Here is a 20,473-nt window from a genome sequence, read left to right as displayed (position 1 = left end):
AAGAAGCCCCGCGCCCCGTTTGGAGAGCTCCGGGGTCCCGCTTGGCTTGGATCCGTTCCCTGCCCCGACCCGAGAGATTGAGCGCTTCTCCCCCTGCCCGGCTTATTTCCCCTCCCCGGCCGAGACGACCAGGGGACTCGCAAAGCAGTTGGGGGCCCAGCGAAGCCCCCGCGCGCACGACCTGGAGGAGGGCGCTTTGGAGTGGTGCCTGTTGCGCACGGGAGCCTGGCCCGACGGAGCCGCCTACGGGGGACCGTTCAGGCCGAAGAGCTGGACCTGGTGGCCCCCCTGCGAGGAGCCGGCTCGTCCCGTCCAGGCATGCAGGAGGAGGAGGTGGCGGTGCCCGGCCACGTGGAGGCGGCGGAGGCGCACGACGGCGGAGCTCTCCAAAAGCCGCCCTACTCGTACGTGGCGCTGATCGCCACCGCCATCCAGGAGAGCCCCGAGCAGCGCCTGCCGGTGGGCGGCATCTACCGGGCCATCGCGGCGCGCTTCCCCTACTACCGGCTGAGCCAGAAGAGCTGGCAGAACACCGTGCGCCACACCCTGAGCGTCCACGCCTGCTTCCGTCGGGTGCCGCCTCGCCCGCCCGCCCAGCGCGCCCGGAGCCACGACTGGCAGCTCGACCCGGCCTTCCGCCACGTGCTCCAGCAGCGAGGCCACCGGCGCCGCAAGCCAGACCCCGGCCCCCCGGCCCCGCAGCAGCCCCCCGCCGGCGCGCCCCACCTCGACCCGCCTTACTACCTGCCAGGCCCCTACCCTCCGCTGGCCGGCTCGCCCCCCGCCGCCGCCTACTTCGTGGCCACCGGCCAGGGCCAGCCCGGGCTGGGGCCCCTGGGCGCCTACGGAGCCTACCCGGGGTTCCTGGTGCCGCACCCCTGGAGCCGCGCCGCCGCCTTCTGCCTGCAGCCCCCCGACGTGCCGCTGGGGCCCCGCTGGACCTGGCCGCAGGAAGGGGTCGAGCCCGGCCTGGACCTCTGAGAAGGGGCGCGCCCTTACAGCACCTGCGCGGAAATTGGGGGCCAACCTCGATTGGCTTGGGGGAGCGGGGTGTTAGAGGGCCAGGCAGAGAAGATGACGGGAAAACCGCTTGATGCCCCCCTCGAGCGTGATTTTTGAGGCTACTCGCTGTTGCCGCTGAAAGGAATTCAACAGGTGGAGCGCTTCTGCCTTACAGGGCGCAGCCTTCCCCTGTTGGCTTGCTGCCTGCCCTGCCGCCGTTAGGTGCCTTGACAGGTGACCCTCCCGGCCCCCATCCAAAATAACTTTCCTTGTGAGTCAGGTCGGTGGCTTCCTTTCTGCAGTAAGCCTGCTTAGGATAGCAGCCCTAGGAAGAGATGAAATCCACTATAATCAGTGACCATGATCTGTGCATGGGAGATCATTGGGGTGAGATTTGGGGGCTTTTCCCCAGAGTTGTACCCCCACCCCTAAAGCTATTTGTGAGAGCTCTGGCTCCAAGGAGGACCTTGCAAGGAAGTTCCACCCAAAGTTGCCGCAGTTTGGCTTGGTTGGTGGGGGGGGAGGAATGGAGGGGCAGTTGATGCCTTGAAAGGCAAAACTGGCACCAAGTGGCAAAACGGTTCTTATTTGGGAATCCCCTCCAATCCGCCCTTTGAAATTATACTTTAAGGGAAATATTGTCTGGGAGTTGTTGACTTGCAAAGGATCACACTACAGGAAAAGAGTGGTCGGTGGCGTTTTTGCTGGTTCCTGTCCACTTGCATTTTTGTCTGTGTTGCCACAAAACTTGTAACTAAAAAAAAAAGGGATCTCTGTAAATGGGTTTTCCACAGTTGAAAGTTCTTTACAAGCTTAGATCTTCTCTGAAAATTTGCAAAGGCACACTCTTTTCTCCTTGTTATACCACCACTACTGAATGTTAACGGTGAAACTTTCTCATAGAAATTATTTGGTCCTTGGTTTCCAGGAACGATTGCAGTTAATGTGTTTAGCCATGTTGTTTTCCATGCACTATGTAGCATACAACCACTCACCTTCCTGTTGTGGAGGAGGCAACCAAGTTGAAGCCCTTTGCCCCAGAAAGTTTTTCCATTTATGGAAGGAGGAAATGTATTTGTGTATGTATATTGCATCATATGCACATACCATGTACCTCCCTTGAAGATATTTTTACATGCAGATATTTGGATATCTTTCAAGCAAACCCCTCCAAGAGGATGACATTTGCCTTCAGGAGTGGATGAGTGATTTTTCAGGTAACTTGTTTACATTTTGTCATGTTAGAAAAAATATTTTTAATTCACTCTGTCATCAATGTCTTTTTCACAAACAGGCTTTACACCAGATGTGTTCCACTCAAAGATGTATGTTTGTGGTTGGTTTTAATACACTTCGTTTTCCCACTATATTTCACATGCAAAATTACAAGTCAGATATTTTTCTGAAAGTGTTCATTACTGTATTGTAGCACTGGGCACTCTGGTGCACTTTCTTGTATTGTTTACTGGTTGGTTAAATAGAAAAGGTTGCATCTTTTTTATATTGAAGAATAAACTTATTTTGTAGCATAAGATCTCCTCGTCATGCCAAATCAAACTCAGCTCTAAATCACTGCTTTTAGAAACCTGGAACTCTCCTGTAAAAGAGATTCTTCCATGAACTGAGGGCTCCCTACAATCTCAACATCACACACACACAAACATATTTTAAAAATAGTACTATTTTCTCATTTTACCATCAGTCGTCACTAGGTGGCGCCTTTGAACCACACAGAGACTGAAAACACTGACTCAAGGTGATGTCACATTATTTGGGGCAGGTGCGCATCAGTGCCACTTTGAGACCATGCTGAATTGCTCCCCGAGTAGCCAACTCCCTGCAGTGATACCACTACACTCAGAAGTCTGTTGTGGGGGCCTGGGGGGGGGGGGAGGGTGAAATCTGCTACTGTCTGACAGTACGGGATGCTACGTGGCTGGTTCACACATACATCTGCATCCAGTGACTTCATCATTCTTGGCAACTGGCAGCTGAAGGTATGAGCGCATCCTGTTGAAGCACCGAATCTGAGATGATGGGTAAGTTCCCAAGCAACGTGGTGTCCTCTGTAAATCTGATGTGCACTGAATTGCTTTATTGATATGGTTGCCAACGAGGTTGGGGGATTCCTGAAGATTTTGGGGGGGGGGAATTAGAAGGGGAGGAGCCTCAGCAGGGTCTAATGCTGTAGAATCTACCCTCCCAAAGAACCATGTTCTCCAAGGGAACTGATTTGTGTAGTCTGGCGATCAGTTGCAATTCTGGGAGATTTCCAGGACCCACCTGGAGATTGGCAACCCAATCTATAGGGCTGTTTTTCTTTCCCCCCACTCACACACTGCTTGCTCCCCTCTAGACACCAGGTGGAGGCGTGATTTCCATGTGACTTTGCCTCAGCTAATCTTTGATCCACAGTGCTCTGGGAACGTTTGGCTGTCTTGATCTTAAGGGATTGTACTGCTTTACCTTTCGGGGGTCTGTTTCCTTGTTCTTTCAAATTTATTTTTTGCCATCATTGGTGACTAGCTGCCTGCAGACAGAAAAGAAGAAGCGGAATGTTTTCATACATACAACGACCCAACTGCTTTTGCATATGGTGCCCAAGAAAACCAGAGCCTTCTGCTATAAACCCAGATTTAAATAGAATTTAAATTGGAAAGGGGTTGTCTGCAAACAAGACAGTTGATTGAATCTAACACAATGCAAACGTTATCGAATGTGCAAACTTGGTTTCAGAGGGTAGCCATTTCGGGATGCAGCAGAACTGCCAGATTTGAGTCCACTGGCATCTTGGAGAACAGCAAGATTTTGGGATTATGAGCGTTCAAAAGCTCCCTTCGTCAGATACAAAGCTGGAGAGGCAACGACAACACAGAAGGAGGTTATGAAGGGTTAAGGACTCAATCATTCCCTTGACAGATGAGACCAAAGCTCGCTCTGATCCAGCATCCTCTTTGCATTAGTGATCTATCAGCTGCCCATGAGAAACATACCGGCAGGGCAGGAAGAAGAGCTCTGTTACCTATTCCCAGGATCTAACATTCAGAGGTATACTGCCTGCCGTTTTGGAAAGGGCGGAAGGGCATCCCACGGAGGCGGGGCTTGGCCTCCACCGGAAGCCAGTGACGGAAGCCCCCCCCCCGTTGCCTCCTGGCCAATGGCCAAGCCTTTCGCCGGACAAAGCGCGCCGATTGGGCCGTCTCCCGTCCTCTTTCTCCTCCCGCTTGATTGGCCGGCGGGGCTGTAAGGCAGACCCCTTTTCCCGCACCCTCCGCCGGGGCCGCGCCACTCTGACCACTGCATGACAATAGTAACGATCGCTATAACGATCGTTACTAGCGTCATGATGGGCACTGCTATCGATCGCTATAACGATCGTTATAGCGATCGATAGCAGCGCCCATCATGACGCTAGTGATGACTGTTATAACGATCGCTATAGCGATCGGTAGCAGTGCCTATTATGACGCTGGTGATGGCTGTTATAGCGATCGTTACAGCGATCGTTATAGCGATCGATACAAGTGCCCATCATGACGCTAGTGATGACTGTTATAACGATCGTTATAACGATCATTATAACGATCGATGGCAGTGCCCATCATGAGCTAGTGATGGCTGTTATAGCGATCGCTATAACGATCGGTAGCAGTGCCTATTGTGACGCTGGTGATGGCTGTTATAACGATCGCTATAACGATCGCTATAACAGCCATCACTAGCGTCATAATAGGCACTGCTGTCGATCGTTATAGCGATCGTTATAGCGATCTATGGCAGTTGCCGTTATGACGATAGTGATGACTGTTTTAACGATCGATATACCGATCGATAGTAGTGACCGTTATGACGATAGTAATGGCCGTTATAGGATGGCAGGCTCAGGGTGGCGTGGTCGCGGGGGGGGGGGGGGCGGGGCGGGAAAGGGGTCGGCTCTCCCGACCACTGTGGGGCTGATGCTCCTCAGCTGCTGCAGCCGATGGGGGGGGGGGGTTTCCCAGCCAGGTATTGAAGAAGTTTGGGGTTAAATGCTTGAGAGGGGGATCTGTGTGTGGGGGTGTCGTCCCAGAGTCCCGCCCCCCAAGCAGCAGCCCTGTTCTGCGGGGGGAGGGGGTAATAAGCATTGGTAGACCCATCAACAACTGCATTTCTTCCCTCACCTCTACTGATAAGATGTGCATGATAAAATCCTCTCATCTGTTCAACTGCTTAGTTTGGGGAGCACAGTCCCTTCCACCTGCGCACTTTGCGTGGCATAAAGAATTGGAACATAAGAACATAAGAACTAGCCTGCTGGATCAGACCAGAGTCCATCTAGTCCAGCAGTCTGCTACTCGCAGTGGCCCACCAGCAGGGGCGTACCTAGGCAAACTGGCGCCCGGGGACAAAACCTGAGTTTGGCGCCCCCCCCCCCCCCGTATGGGCAGCCACCCTCCCCCACCATGACCAAACAATGATTTTTGTACCAGCTCACAAAACACCTCCCACTCCCATCAAAACATACTTTCTCCCCACCAACTCTTTTCCTAATTTCCTAATCACAACAACCCTATGAGGTAGGTTGTTAGCCTGAGAAACAACTCCAAGCCAGTGCAAGTGGGTATTAAGCATGTAAATCTCTCACAAATCACCCCCAGCAAAACATTTACCAAACAAATGTCAGCATCATCTCTCACAAAACACCTCCAGTGGAATTCACCTGGCAGATCCGCAACAGGTTTTGTTTTTAAGATGGCTGAAATTTGCAGGATGTCAAAATGCGAGGACTGATGACAACACACACAGCTCCATCCTCAAGGGCAGCCGTCTTGCTATGTTTATCTCACCTAACGTTTGGCATGAAGCCCTAGTCCGAAACCTTTCTGGGTTGGCAGTGAAAAGCAGTCGTTCCTCCAGATGCTGGGTTTCCCCCTCCCTGGGGTTTCTTTGGCCAACAGTTTCCCAGAACTACTGGTGAGTTTCCTTTCCCAAGAGAGCCTTGTGGTAAAGCTTTGCGGGAGGGGGAAATGCTATTTTTCTCTTGCTCGTCCCCCCCCCCCCGTCTGATTTCCTGTTTCTTCTCACTTAGAAGAGGAGGAGGAGGAGGCATCTTGAAATTTGAGTGATTCCCACCAATTGCTCAGGGAGGTAGAAACAACTTTTGACAACTCCCTGTCTTCTGGTTGGGAGTCACCTGCCCCAGATCCTGTTTCCTAAAAGGAGTACAGAAAACTCCTCAGCAGTGGCTTAAAAACCTCCCCCTTTAATTTGCCTTTCTCCTAGTGCAGTCGGTTCAAACCTTTTTTCACGCGCATACCTCTAGGCCGCCCATTTCTCTACAGTGGTACCTCCATATTAGCAAACCCATTATGTAATTTTTTTTCATGTGCTCCCAAATCCTCTGGTGCATATCCCTGGGGGTTACGTGTACCTCAGTTTGGGAACTACTGTCCTAGAGCAATCCAGACCTGGATTACAGTCTACTAATCTCTCCACACCAGTGTGAGCAGGGGGACTCTAATCTGGAGAACCGGGTTTGATCCCCCACTCCTCCACCTGAGTGGCGGAGACTTATCTGGTGAACCAGATGTGTTTCCGCACTCCTGTGTTCCTGCTGGGTGACCTTGGGCTAGTCACAGTTCTCTCACAACTCTCTCAGCCCCACCTGCCTCACAAGGTGTCTGTTGTGGGGAGAGGAAGGGAAAGAAGCTTGTAAGCCACCTTGAATTTCCTTACAGGAGAGAAAGGTGGGGTATAAATCCAAACTCTTCTTCTCTCTCCACCTCCTTTCAGTTTTGCTGTTTCTTTTGTTTTTGGGACTTTCTCTGCTGCACCCCACCCCCATCAAGATAGATTCCTTGACCTCCACAATGGATCTTTAAGGGGTACAGGCTCCCCACCCATAAAGTAGGTGGTTGGACTTCTTGTTCAGCTGAGCTGATGGCATCCCAGGCTCCTTCATTGGGAAAAGCCCCCTCCCATTCAAACTCCATCTTGGAGGTCCAAACGCTCCAATTCGAGATCACCTTTGCCTTCCCCCCCTCCTCAGGAAAGGTCCAGGTACAACAAAAGATATGCCTCATCCTGTTGGGATTTTCACTCCCAGTGGAAGCTTAGAAGCATTCTCCTCCACCACCACCCCTGTGGGGACCAAAGCAGCCCTCCGGGGGTGGGGTGGGGAAGCCCCTCATCAATATCAGACCTTGAGTGGGAAGTTTTCCCCCAGAGGAGGAGTCCATGGTTGCTGAGCAACCCATGAGTCTTCCCCAAGGTCCTTGGAGAACAAGAAGAGTTTGCATTGACACCCTGCCTTTCCTGTAAGGAGACTGAAAGGGGCTTACAAACTTTCCATTCCTCTCCCCACAACAGACCCCTGTGAGATAGGTGGGGCTGAGAGAGTTCAGAGAGAACTGTGACTAGCCCAAGGTCACCCAGCAGGAACACAGGAGTGCGGAAACACATCTGGTTCACCAGATAAGTCTCCGCCACTCAGGTGTTCACCAGATAAGTCTCCGCCACACCATGACTAGCCCAAGGTCACCCAGCAGGCATCATGTGGAGGAGCAGGGAAACAAATCCGGTTCACCAGAGTCTGCCACTCATCTTAATCACGTCGTCTTCTGGAGACCCTGATCCGTTGGCTGGGTGATGTCTTGTTCTGCTCTCCAACTTGGGAGTGAGCATTTTGGGTCCCCTCAGAGCAGCTGACAACAATCGTATCTTGGGGGTCGATCACAACCAAGTCAGGGATGATGGTTGTTGTTTCTCTACGAAGTGAAATAGACATTTGGTGCCAGAGACTGAGGTATGTGTGAAGATCGTATCATTAGTCTTTTCTGGATCTGCAGAAAAACAGAAACCACAAAATTGTTTTGATTGCCATAACAACAGGATAAAGAAGTGACAGGATAAAAATTCTAAAGGATTTGTAAAGAACATTTCCACAAACAAGTCGATTGACCTCTGAACGGCCTCTGAAACATCCTCTCTGACTGGAATTTCCACAGTGCTCTCCAGCACGGCCAGATAGTTATTGAGAAAAGTATTTGAGGGTGTTTTTCCCCCACACATTAATTTACAGCTCCATTTATTCAGCTGAACCAAACACAGAGGAGAATGTGCAGTCTTTCAAAAAATGCCTTATTCAGACTTTATTGAAGTGGCCCCCAGACCTTTGACCCTAACGACCTCTAGTCTCCTCCCCCCAGATTAAAATGGGATGTTTAATCAGTTCCCTGAATATATGAACATCTGTTTCTTTCTGTAATTATTTTCTCATGTATATAAAATATAAAAAACATCAAAATAGAATACACAAAGCAAAAAAGACAAAAAGTAATCATACAATGAATATGAGATAGTATCATTATACCAAAGGTGAAATCATGTCATATTTGAAAGTCTGAATTTGGGGGAGACTTGCTTTTTCTTGCTTATTTAATTATTAACACAATACTAATAACCATATATATTGGCTACAGCCATTATATATATTCACTTGGGGAAAGTTTAACAATTAGGTTCCTAATCTATAAAATACACAAATATTAATGAAACAAAACTACACTGATTTCACAAATCTGTCATTGAACTAAAACATAATTTAAGCATTTCAGCGCAATACACAGTTTCTCCTTAAACTCCTGTTTTGGCTGTCTATTTACAAAGTTGGATAGCTTGGCCATTGTGGCATATGTGGATTCTGCACAACATATTTATAATGAGTCGCAGTAGCCATAAATGAACCCGTTTTCCTTTTTTATGTTCACATGTGTGCCTTTTCAGGAAGCAGTTTGAGCCCATGGAAATAATGCAGGTTGTTTTTGCGCCTTTGCACGAAAATGCTTTTCTCTCTCTTTTACAACGCATGCATAGCTCCAAAGGCGTAAAGAAACAAACACTTGCAGCCATGCTGATTTTTCTGCAGTCCAGTTGGCTGCACCTGCATAAAAGGATTTGGGGAGTAACCTCAGTGGGCTATAATTCCATAGAGTCTGTCTCCAAAGTAGCCGTTTTCTGCTGACGATTGATCTGCCACTGTAATTCTGGGAAATCTCCAGGCCCTTCTGAAGGCTAGCAGCTAACTACCCATGACCTCCTCTGACTGTTGAGGATCATTCTCAGTCCTGCAAGATGGAGGAAACATTTTTTTTAAAGGAGTCAGGAAGGATTGGACATGACCCACCTACCCAAGCTTGGGCACCACCACTATGCCTCCTGTCAGCTATGGAATAATAGTAGAAGAAGAAGAAGAAGAAGAAGAAGAAGAAGAAGAAGAAGAAGAAGAAGAAGAAGAAGAAGAAGAAGAAGAAGAAGAAGAAGAAGAAGAAGAAGAAGGAGAAGGAGAAGAAGAAGAAGAAGAAGAAGAAGAAGAAGAAGAAGAAGAAGAAGAAGAAGAAGAAGAAGAAGAAGAAGAAGAAGAAGAAGAAGAAGGAGGAGGAGGAGGAGGAGGAGGAGGAGGAGGAGGAGAAGCAGCAGCAGCAGCCGCAGGAGGAGGAGGAGGAGGAGTTTGGATTTATAGGAGGAGGAGGAGTTTGGATTTATATTCCCCCTTTCTCTCCTGTAGGAGACTCAAAGGGGCTTACAATCTCCTTGCCCTCCCCCCCTCACAACAAACACCCTGTGAAGTGGGTGGGGCTGAGAGAACTCCGAAAAGCTGTGACTAGCCCAAGGTCACCCAGCTGGCGTGTGTGGGAGTGCACAGGCTAATCTGAATTCCCCAGATAAGCCTCCACAGCTCAAGGGGCAGAGCGGGGAATCAAACCCGGTTCCTCCAGATTAGAATGCACCTGCTCTTAACCACTACACCACTGCTGCTCCCTTGCCTAGATAGAATTGTCACAAATTTGCCAAATAATGTACGGGGGCTGGATAAATAACTCCTCTGCAGGCGAAGGATCAAGTTCAGGGATGCTCTGTAGTGCTGAAAAAGTCCCTAGATAACCAAACAAAGGCTGGTGGCAGCATTTTCCTCCCTGTCTTGGTAGCTTTCTCTTTGCAGGGAGCTGTGTTTTCCTTATGTAAAGGGATACTAAAGGCTTTACTCCCTCTCCTGCATCCAGAAGGGATGACCAGTGATAACGTCAACCCCTGGCAGGACTTCCCCTCTTGCGCTGCATAACAAAAATGCTTCCCAGCCGGGCCAAAACTAAACTGTGATCCCAGGCTGACAGAAGCTCCGTCCTGCGATGCATATCGCTCATTCAAATTAAGCAGTTTTGCATTACTGAGGCTGACACAGGGCCATTTTGTAAGCAGTATTCTGATATTGCTGATCACAGGGAGGGCAAAGCAAGCAGGCAAACTGCCCCTTCTCTGACTTCTGAGACTTCAACAGGCTTCTCATCTGAATCCTGAGGCTCTGAAGGAAAGAAAAATGGAATTCATCAACAAAGACCCCTCCCCCCCCGACCACGCCACCCTGAGCCTGCCATCGTTAGAACGCCCCTTGCCATCGTTAGAACGATCGTTATAACGGCCATCGCTTGGCAAAGAAGCAGAACAGAAATTTGGTGAATTGGATTTGTTTAGCCACTCCTACACATGAAGCCTGCTAAGTGACCTTGGGCCAGTCACAGTTCTCTCAGAACTCTCTCAGCCCCACCTACCTCACAAGGGGCCTGTTGTGGGGAGAGGCAGGGAAAGGAGTTTGTAAGCCGTCTTGAGTGTCCTTACAGGAGAGAAAGGCAGGGTATAAATAAAAAAAAACGTTTTTTTCTTCTTCTTCCAGGTACGGTCTTGAAACCTGGAACTTCAACTGATCAAAGAGATCAGTTGCTCAGGAGAAAATTACTACTTTGGAGGGTGGACATTAGGGCAATATACCCTGGTGAAACCCTGCCCCCTTGCTGCCACCCCACCCCCCCATTCTACCCTTAAATCTCCAGGAATTTCCAAATCTGGAGCCAAAGACCCTACCCAGAATCTATCTGGGCAAACTGGTAACAACTTTCCAGTATGTTGCTCAGGACACATATGAGGTTAAGAGGTTAGTACGCCCAGTTCATGGATTCTCGTTGTGGAGGGTTGCCAACTGACCAGGAAAATAAAACTTCCAAAGGTTTGCTCTGGTATCTTTATGGGCAAGCTGGTTGTGGGAGGGAGAGAAAATGGCTCTGCTGCTAAAGGCATAGCTACAGTATCTAGCTGAAAAGTTGGCCACCTTCCAGTTGCCCTGTTCTTTTCTGAGACTGTGTATGAACACCTGGTCATGTTCGAATATACTGGCAGCCCTTCCGTGGGACTTGCAAAAGCAGTGAATCAAAACTCGCTTGGCAAAGAAGCAGAACAGAAAGCAGACCTGCCAGTAAACACAGAGTTTCAGAAATACCTCTATACCGTAGCGAAGCTTGATATTCAAAAACAAAACAAAACCACAGTGTAACTTCCACTTGCAGGACCAATTAAAACTCACTTGTAAAAATCACACTGTAGACATTATCGACATGATGCATATGAAGCCTTAAAATTATGAACTGATTGTGAGTTCTTATTAGATTTTTTATTAAATTAACAAAGCAGCAGCTTGTTAATCACATGCAAAGCTAAGCGCATTGAAATCAATACAATAACAATGTCTAGCTTTCCACAGTTACTTTACCCACACCTAATGAGCAACTGCAACAGAATGTAGAACATTCACATTTTAAAAAGGAAAATCCCAATCTGCTTTTATAACATAAAATAATGCATTAAAAATAATTACTCTTTTTCACAATATATACTTGTACTAATGGAAAATAATGGATTTCTGTCATATTTAATTTACACGGGCATAGATTAATCAATTATGAATTTTGTTGCTCATCAACAAGGGTTAAATAAGGAGCAAAACTGAAGAGTTAAAGTCATACCAGGCTCATATTTGAAGCTATTTTGTTCCTGGCATGTTATGGTAACAGAGACTGAAACAGAAAACGAAGGGCACTGCTTCTTAATATCTTTTTATTAACTGTTAAATTCTCTCAAATGTTAGTATTTGCTACTGAGGTTTTATGCTGAGGTTTTGGTCACATGCAAATATATTTAAATTCACTATTTTTAATTTATGTATTTTTTGTTGAGAAGAATTTAATCCTGTTATTAAAATAGTAAACTGCTTTCGAAAATAAAAAAAATCAAACCGATTAAACAATAATTAAAAAACAATAACACCAGAAAGCGCAGTTAAAACAACAGCCACAAACTGTTGTGTGGTATCCACAATAGTGTGAACAACTGTCATTAAACTTTCAAATGGACTGAGAGCAGCAGGGCGTGGTAGGCACTACTGCCCAGGCAGAGCATTCTTCAATAAAGAAGGTCCCGAATGTTGAGTTCTGTGCGGAGGAATATACAATCTGCTAACATCTTTTTGTGAAGCAGAGTGTAGTAGCCACACTGGACTAATGCATTTTGTTGTCGTTTGTAAGATTGTCATTTTTTTTTGTTTTTCAATTCTGGGAAGATTAATGTAAAAGCAATCCTGTAAATAAAAGCAAGAGGGCAAAAGAGACCAGTGATACTTCAAAGGTTTACATATTTATTGTGGGAGGGCCAGTGTGGTGTAGTGGTTAGAGATGGGCTAGATAGGATGCGAAAGACCCGGGTTCGGATCTCTGTTCTGCAATGGGAACTGGCTGTGTGAATGTGGACCAGTCACCCCCTAACCTACTTCATGAGTGGTGATGAGAAATAGGAGAGAGGAGACTGGAATAAGCCACCTGGCGTCTTTGCTGGGGAGAAAGGCGGGGTACAAAGGAAAGAAACAAATCAAATAAACAAACAGGACGGACTGGCTGTGAGCCAGAACCTGCTTCGTGGGATGCAGAAGTTAATCTCTCTCAGCAAAAGCAACGCCTGCCTCCCAGTCCCAGGTTCTGCAAAGCACAACTTTGTAGAATTTGGCTTGGTATTTTGTATTGTATTGATATTTACTTTTTCTCCACCAAAGGCCAACAGCTGGGGACCGATGGTCTTACTATGGGGGCCATCCTTGACAAACAGGGACAGCTGAATCAGGTGCAGAAAGGAATAATCTCATAGGTGGATTGAGCCTCCGTTTTGCACTTTGCACATGGCCAATGGACAAGGGGGCACTAAAAACCGGGACGACACCAAAACGCAAGCGATCGAGCTGGTTCCAAGTCTCTTCTTCAATAGCTTCGCCTAGAATTGCCAACGAGGGTGGCCAGATCCAGGTTGGGGAAGCCCTGGAGATTTGGGGCTGAAGCCTGGGGAGGGCAGGGACCGCCGTGGGGCACGAGGGCCTCGAGGTCAGCCTCCAAAGCAGCCCTTTCCTTTCCTGGTTCGAGACGCCGGGAGGTCTCCAGGCTGGTCCTGGAGGTTGGCCAGCGCCTGGTGCGTGAAGGCAGCGCGCTCTGAGTCTGCCGGGCTGCTCTCGGGAGGAGATGAGGTCATGCGCCGGAGAAAGCGGCTCCGCGGAGGCTCCCGAGGCTTTGCAAGCGGCTTGTGGGGGCGGGGGGGCGGAGCTGCTGGGACTCCCCCTCTCCCCCCCGCTTCCCCGGCAGAGCTCGGCCCGCCAGTGGCAACAGGTCCACGGGCCCCCAGGCGGGGGGGCGGAGATGGTGGCTCTCTGCAGGTCAGTGGGCGGGGGAGCTTGGGGGGGGCGCGCACGCTTGAAAGCCCCCCTTGCTCCCGGGCACCTTTTCTCCCCCCGGGATTCGCGCCTCGGGGCTCTTTCCCCTCCTGCTTGCTGGCTTCTCCCCCCAGGTCAGGAGCGCCCCAGAGCGGAAAAAGGCTTTCCGGGACAGCGGAGGTCGGAGAATAGGCGGAGGCGGGATCCTGATGACAAGAGGGATGCAGGTGTCTCCTAGAGCAGGATGCCTCTGGGCATGGACAGAATGCTGCTTGGTCATCAGTCATCAGCCGAGATCCAGGCACGCGGGGGCGGGGTTTGAAGTTGGTCGGAGAAAGACGAAACCCTGCCCCACCCTCCCTCTTTTGGTGTTGGGGGGAGAGGCTGCGGGGGGTGTGTGTGTGTGTGTCTTCCTGCTGCCCTGTTCTGGAGATGGCTGGGGCATAGCTGGACTCTAGCTGCTGCTGGTAGCGCTCTGGATTGGGACATGTGCTCACACTCTTGCGCTGCATGCGATGAGGCTGAGATTCCTTTCCATGTTCTCCAGGTATGGCTGATATATGAATATCTGCCCACTGCTGATCATTGGGGGCCTTATGCTGCCTTAAGAGGCATCAGGTTGGTGAGGAAGAGGCAGGACCTTTTCATTGGTGGCCTCTAGAATATGGACTTTTCTGTATGTGATCCCCTCCAGCTGGAAGTTGTTCTGATGCTGCTTTTCTTGATTGATTTTATTGGCTTTCCTGGTTTTATTTGCTTTGAAATTACCTGCATTGGGATTATTTGATTCCCTGGTGATCCCCCCCTTCCCCTTCCCCAGTTGGTGCTTTATGGATGTCAGTTTCCAATTAAAAGTTGTTGTCTGTCGTTTTACTTGTCAGTTTGATCTTACAAGCTGCCTTCAATACTCTTTCTTAATAGTTGAAAGCCAGGGTTTCAGTTTTACGATGGGTGTTAATGTAATTTTCCCCTTCCTGTGCATTTGTTTTACGTGCCTTGTAACGTCCCCATAGTTTTGCCGACAAAGTGGACGAAAGCTGGATGGGATTGGCAGATGTTTCTTCATCTTTCACTTGGTCATTGCAACTGATTTGGATTCTGGTACGGAATGTTGGCGTCCTGAGAACTTGGGTTTTGTGTTTGTGTTAAAGAGACAGACAAGAACCTAGGCTTCCAGGTTGCATGTGGTTGTATTTGCCAAAGGCTCAGTTGCCAGAATGAACGGAAAGGAGTTTTTATTGTCTATGAATGATGCACATTTGGCTGGCTGCCCACCCCGTGACTTCGTTATTGTTTCCTGGAATAAACTGTCCACTTCCTGTTATCCTTTACTCTCTGAACATCCCTTTCAAGCCCTTCACCTTTGCAAAAGCTTCCTGCTTTCTTTTCTTGCTGTTTTGGAGAGGAATTTTAGCTGCCCTTTTTGTGCCCTTAAGTGGATTGGTTCCTGATTGTGAGCAATGGAAGATTCTGTGTTTCGGCCTGTGGTGTGGGAAATACTGTACACTTCACCAAGAACTCCTTGATTTGGTGTGTCAGGATTCTACTTCCTTCTTAGAGGTGCAAAATATCTGGAATTTTGCAGCTATGGAAAAAAAACTTTGTTTTCTTTCTGAAAAAAAAAAGGGAATGTAGGGGAGGGGTAATTGAAATATATTTACTTGAAATATATTTACGGTTGTGGGGTTCCCATAATATTTGATATTTGGGGATATGTTTATTGACACTGCTGTTTTGCAGTTTTGATATTTGCTGTTTTGATATTTGATTAGTGTTTTGATGTTATTTGCTTGTTGTTCGCCACCCTGAGCCCTACAGGGGAGGGTGGGGTATAAATCAACCAATCAATTAATTAATAAGCCATGAGAGCACCCACTAAATTTGTAAAAAGCCAGAAATCAACCAGGTATGATAAGTAAATGTTTTGCAGCACCTGACTTCTAACCTCTGCCATGCAAAATAGGCATTCAACTGAGTGTAATCCAGCTAATCTCAAAATCGTACTTGCACATATATAAGGACACAATTGATTAAATAATAAAATGGTGTTGGGGGAAAAAAATCTGTTGTCACGAAGCAGTTTCCAGAGAAGCAGCCTCCTGACAATATCCAGAGCTGTTTATCATGTAGATCAGCAGGGGGCTGGTTAGCTGTACCATTTTCCCAGCCATTCAAGAAGAAAAGCTCTGCAAAGAGGATGCTTTGGAGGCTGCTTAAAGAAATAGTTTGGGTGCACGTTATAGTATTTGGGGTGCCCTGGCATGGCATCTTTTGAAACGGGCCCTGTGTTTGTGCATGCACGCCTCTCCGGCTCTGGAGGGAAATGTGCCCTGCAAGCTGGTTAGTTTTGCTCGGCCGCAGCCAGCTATAGTAACAGGCTCTTTGCTTGGATGTCTTCTGTTCCCAGTTAGTCTCCTTGCCCTTCCTTTCACTTCCTTCCTATAAACTCAGCTTGATGGTTTCACGGTCTTCCCATCTGGGCCTGGAGTGATACCGTGCCGGTTTTGACAGATAAACAGCGCAGCTTGCTTTTCTGGGAATCTTTGGCCCTGCTTAGTTGCGCCTGAGGAAATGTCATGTTCTGGTGCCACTAGCAGATAAGAGCCACGGGCAGGGACAATAGCAAAAACTCAGCCGGGTGTTCCAAGTCTCAATCCTTGGGCTTAGCCCTGCATAATATGCACAAGGGGTAAAATGTCAGTTGGGGTGCCTGCTGAATTTCTGTCACGTAACTATGAAAAGCGCAAGAAATGCGGTCAGTGGGGAGGGAGAGATGGAAATCTATTTAACACCTTTTTTTTTTCAGATTAACCACTGTAGATATGCAAGGAGAAACAAAGCAACCATTCCTCCACAGTTCTATTGTCTGTGGTCTTCAAAATGGAGGCCATGGGCTTCCTTCTGGGTAGGGAGGGGGCAAGCCCAGGTTCGAACCCAGGGGTTGCTAGGCAACCACTGACTCTTCCCTACTGCTCCCAAGCCCAGAAAGAAGGAAGTGTTGGTGGTGGAATGTTTATTTATTGACCACCTTTTGATCCTTCCTAATCAGGGCCACTGGACGCAAAGAAAAACATTACAAAAACACATCATAAAAGCATGTTAAAATCAAAACTATCATGCAATGTAAAAATGCAAAAAGAGTTGAAACACAAGTGGGAAAGTCACTGAAACAGAGAAAGTCTTTGCCTACAGGCTGAAAATCATGATAGAAGGGACAGATGGGGGAGAGAGTTCCATAATTTTGGTGCCATGACTGAGAAGGCCCTGTCTTGAGTTGCCACCCAAGCCACACTTTAAGCTTCAACACCAGCACCTTGAATTGGGCCCAACAACAAACAGAGAGCCAGTGTAGATGGGCCAAGACTAGAGTAATGTGGTTCATACGACCACTCCAACCAAGATCATGACAGCAGCATTCTATTGCAGCTGAAATTTCTGACCGCTTTCCAAGGACAGCCCCATGTAGACAGCATTGCAGTCATCTAATCTAGATGTTACCAGGGCATGCACCCCAGTGGCCAGATCTTTTCAACCCAGGAAAGGCTGCAGTTGCCATCTGCTTATTCACGAGTCGCCTCGCATCCAGGAGCACTCCCAAGCCAGGAACTTATTCTTCAGGGGGCTAGCAGCTACCCCTACCCCATTTACAGTGACATTAGTAGCAAACTTCCTTTGGATTGTTTTCAAAACTTTGACGTAAGGACCACAAGCTAACTAATTCCAAGGTACAAAACAGGTTTCTCAGGATCATGATGATGTAATTCTGGACCCGGGTGGTGTGTTTGTAGACAAATGCAGACAGATACCTTCAGGCCTTACAGGGACATCCTTGACGTTTGTTTGCGGTTTTCTTCTTTGCTGCAGGTTGTAGCTGAGGAACGAGCAGGATGCCCCCGGGCATTTACTGCCCCCTTGAATTTTGGTCCCAGGAAGCACACCAGAGCATTGAAGTGGATTTCCTTTTGCCCACCGGAATCTACCTGAGACTCTCTGTTTCCTGCAAAGCAAGTCTCGGCAGTATCAAACAGGTACCCCTCTTTTGTGCTTCTCTCACTGGAGTTTGCAAAATTGGGCAACTTTTTTTTTAAGTGTGCTTCAGACGATGTGAGATAATGCTGGTCTAGGATTGCTATTTTCCGTGTAAGATTTCCTGGAAATACCAATGCGGAGATTAGAAAAAATGGCTTTTTTGGAGTACGAACCCTATGGCGTAATACCCTATGAAGTCCCTGCCCATTGGAATCCTGGGAATTGTAGTTCAAGGAGGGAGGAATGACAATTATTGCATGGGGAAGTTATGGACTAGGGTTGGCATTCAGTGTAAGGCCCTAAGGTCTATGGGTCCCAGACTATGTAGGGCCAAAAGGAGCTCAGTGGGGGGACTAAAGAAGGGATCACCAATGGTTCTGTCTTTGTGACAGGTGGTCTGGCACCATGCCCAGTACGAGCCCCTCTTCCAGATGCTCAGTAGCCCGGAGGCCTATGTCTTCACCTGCATCAACCAGACGGCGGAACAGCAGGAGCTGGAAGATGAGCAGCGCCGCCTCTGTGACGTCCAGCCGTTCCTGCCGGTTTTGCGGCTCGTGGCTCGCCAAGGAGATCCGAAGGCCAAGAAGCTGGTCAACTCGCAGATCAGCCTGCTAATCGGCAAAGGTGAGGGCCACCCTTTGGGCAGGGAGTCACGAGAGACGGAATGGTTTTAGGAATGCAGACAGTATCTCCCACTCAAAGTCTGGTCTGGTTTTGATACTTCGGCAGACACGATCTTGTCACTTTTCAAGCATGGTCCTCTCTGCCCATGAGAACTGGGAACTTGGATTTGTAAAATAATCACATAAGCTATTCTGTCCATGTTGACAGCAGCAACATGTTTTATGGTATGGGTGGGCAAATTCTCACACAACTCCAAGTTCTACTTCATTAAAACAAAAACAAAAAATTATGGAGCTTGCGGTTCTCACCTGTTCAGGTTTGCACGAGTTCGACTTGCTGCGTGACCCGGAAGTGAACTTGTTCCGTTCCCGGATGCAGCAGTTCTGCGAGGAGAGGGCAGCCAGGCGGCAGCAGCTGAATTGGAAGGCGTGGATGGAGTACAGCTTCCCCGTGCAGCTGGAGCCCCTGGCCGACAGCCCTATAGACCAGACCCCAACCCCGGGGAAGCTATACAGGCTGTTTATTTTTATTTCACATCAATGTCCGATTTGAATCTGGAGGGGTAATAGCTGTCTTTTAAAAATTCATCACATTAAAGCTGTATGGAGATTTTTAGGGGGTTGGTGCTGACTTTCTCCTTTTTATTTTGTTTCCCTTCATTTACATCCCACCTTTCTCCCCAGTGGGGACTGAAAGTGGTTTGCATTGTTCTCTCTTTCATCATCATCACCATCACTATCACCATCACCATCATTATTATTTCTGGGGCTTCTACCCCACCCTATTTGGAGGTCTCAGGGCAACTTACAAAATCCAGAACAACAATAAAAACATCATATAAAACAGTAATAAAAACTCCATGAAGCAAACTTCCAAAATGTAACCCACCCACATACCCTCCCCCCCCCCCCCCCAGATTGGCAGTTTCCAGAGGAGGCATCGACGGTGTCAGAAACCGGGGTGAAGAGGAAAGTCTTTGCCCAACACCAAAACCCATAGGGCCCCACCCACCCTGAGACCAGTCACCAGACTGTCATTAAAGGAAGCGGGGTGTTTCATGTCCAGAGGGCTTTTAATTCCTGTTCTCACTTGTCGTGTGTCCCTTTTGGACTTGCAGGAGAGCTTCACCTTCCAGATCTCCCTTCGGGAATTCCCCATGACTCTCATCAGCTACGCTATCAAGAAGCAAGCCACTGTCTTCCGCCACCAAAGAGTGGAAAGTCCAGAGGAATACACCCTGCAGGTGAATGGGAAATGCGAATATATCTATGGGCGCTACCCCTTGTATCAATTCCAGGTGGGTCTCTCTCTTTTTCATGGCACTCCGTTGGGGGCTGGGGCAGGTTGTCGGGTTAGAAATGGCCATGCCTCCGCAGCTTACAATTCCCTGGGTTCATTGGGGGAAGCCATGGTGGTTAAATTGGTATAAGAAAGTGGTGGCGAACCTATGGCACTCCAGATGTTCAAGGACTACATCTCCCATCAGCCAATTGGCCATGCTGGCAGGGGCTGATGGGAGTTGTAGTCCATGAACATCTGGAGTGCCATAGGTTCGCCACCACTGGTATAAAAGCTGCTGTGGTTGAGAGAATAATCTGTGTTCAGGGAAGCTTGGAGAGATGCTGTGGTCCAGTGGTACAGCATCTGCTTGGCGTGCAGAAGGTAGAGGGTTCAATTCCCAGCATTTCCAGTTAAAAATATTAAATAGTAGGTGACGTGAAAAACCTCCGCCTGAGATTCTGGATCGCTGCTGCCAGTCAGAGCAGGAAATACTAACTGACCGATCTATTATCTGAATCAGTAATCAGCAGTTTTGTGTCCTTTCTCTTCCTCCACCTCCACCTCCACTCTCTTCTTTTCCTGTTCCCTGTGTCAAGCTGTTCGTGCCTGCAGCTGGCTATTGAACTGTTCTGTCTTTCTTAAGGCGTTACAGTTATCTCTTCCACATCTCTGGGGTTTGGGGCGTGGCAACTCCTGCGATCTGGAAATCTGCATAAAAAATTCTTGGCCTTCCCTTCGTACCAGAGAATGTCTGGATTTTTTCTTCTTCTCTTTTTCAATTAAAAAAAAGAAATTGTGTGTATTTATGGTATTAAAAGATAAAGTATGTTGATATTATACAATACTATACATATGCTCAGTTTCTAAACTTTCTTTGTGTCATCTGTTGGCCTTTGCGTGTCATCTACGGCTTCTGCAAAACTCCACAAAAGTTCCCATTTTATTTCATATGCCGACCTGCAAAATATCAAAACCACAATG

The 20,473-nt window shown here is 48.2% G+C and overlaps 1 protein-coding gene across 1 annotated transcript in view; it reads left to right on the top strand.

Moving 5' to 3' along the window:
• Positions 1 to 2,820: 2,820 nt before the first annotated feature.
• The window catches only part of PIK3CD (phosphatidylinositol-4,5-bisphosphate 3-kinase catalytic subunit delta), a 36,941-nt gene continuing 19,288 nt past the window's right edge, over positions 2,821 to 20,473 (top strand). Inside the window, 6 exon segments of the mRNA XM_048519362.1 lie at positions 2,821 to 3,041; positions 17,423 to 17,586; positions 17,980 to 18,211; positions 18,528 to 18,745; positions 18,747 to 18,773; positions 19,329 to 19,508. Coding sequence (XP_048375319.1) covers positions 17,446 to 17,586; positions 17,980 to 18,211; positions 18,528 to 18,745; positions 18,747 to 18,773; positions 19,329 to 19,508 — 798 coding nt within the window. The 5' untranslated portion in view covers positions 2,821 to 3,041; positions 17,423 to 17,445.

Source organism: Sphaerodactylus townsendi, linkage group LG16 (assembly GCF_021028975.2).
Source record: "Sphaerodactylus townsendi isolate TG3544 linkage group LG16, MPM_Stown_v2.3, whole genome shotgun sequence".
In the NCBI taxonomy this organism is placed as follows: Eukaryota; Metazoa; Chordata; class Lepidosauria; order Squamata; family Sphaerodactylidae; genus Sphaerodactylus; species Sphaerodactylus townsendi.
Note: the sequence above shows the minus strand (reverse complement) of the source record. Positions and strands in the feature narration are given on the sequence as shown.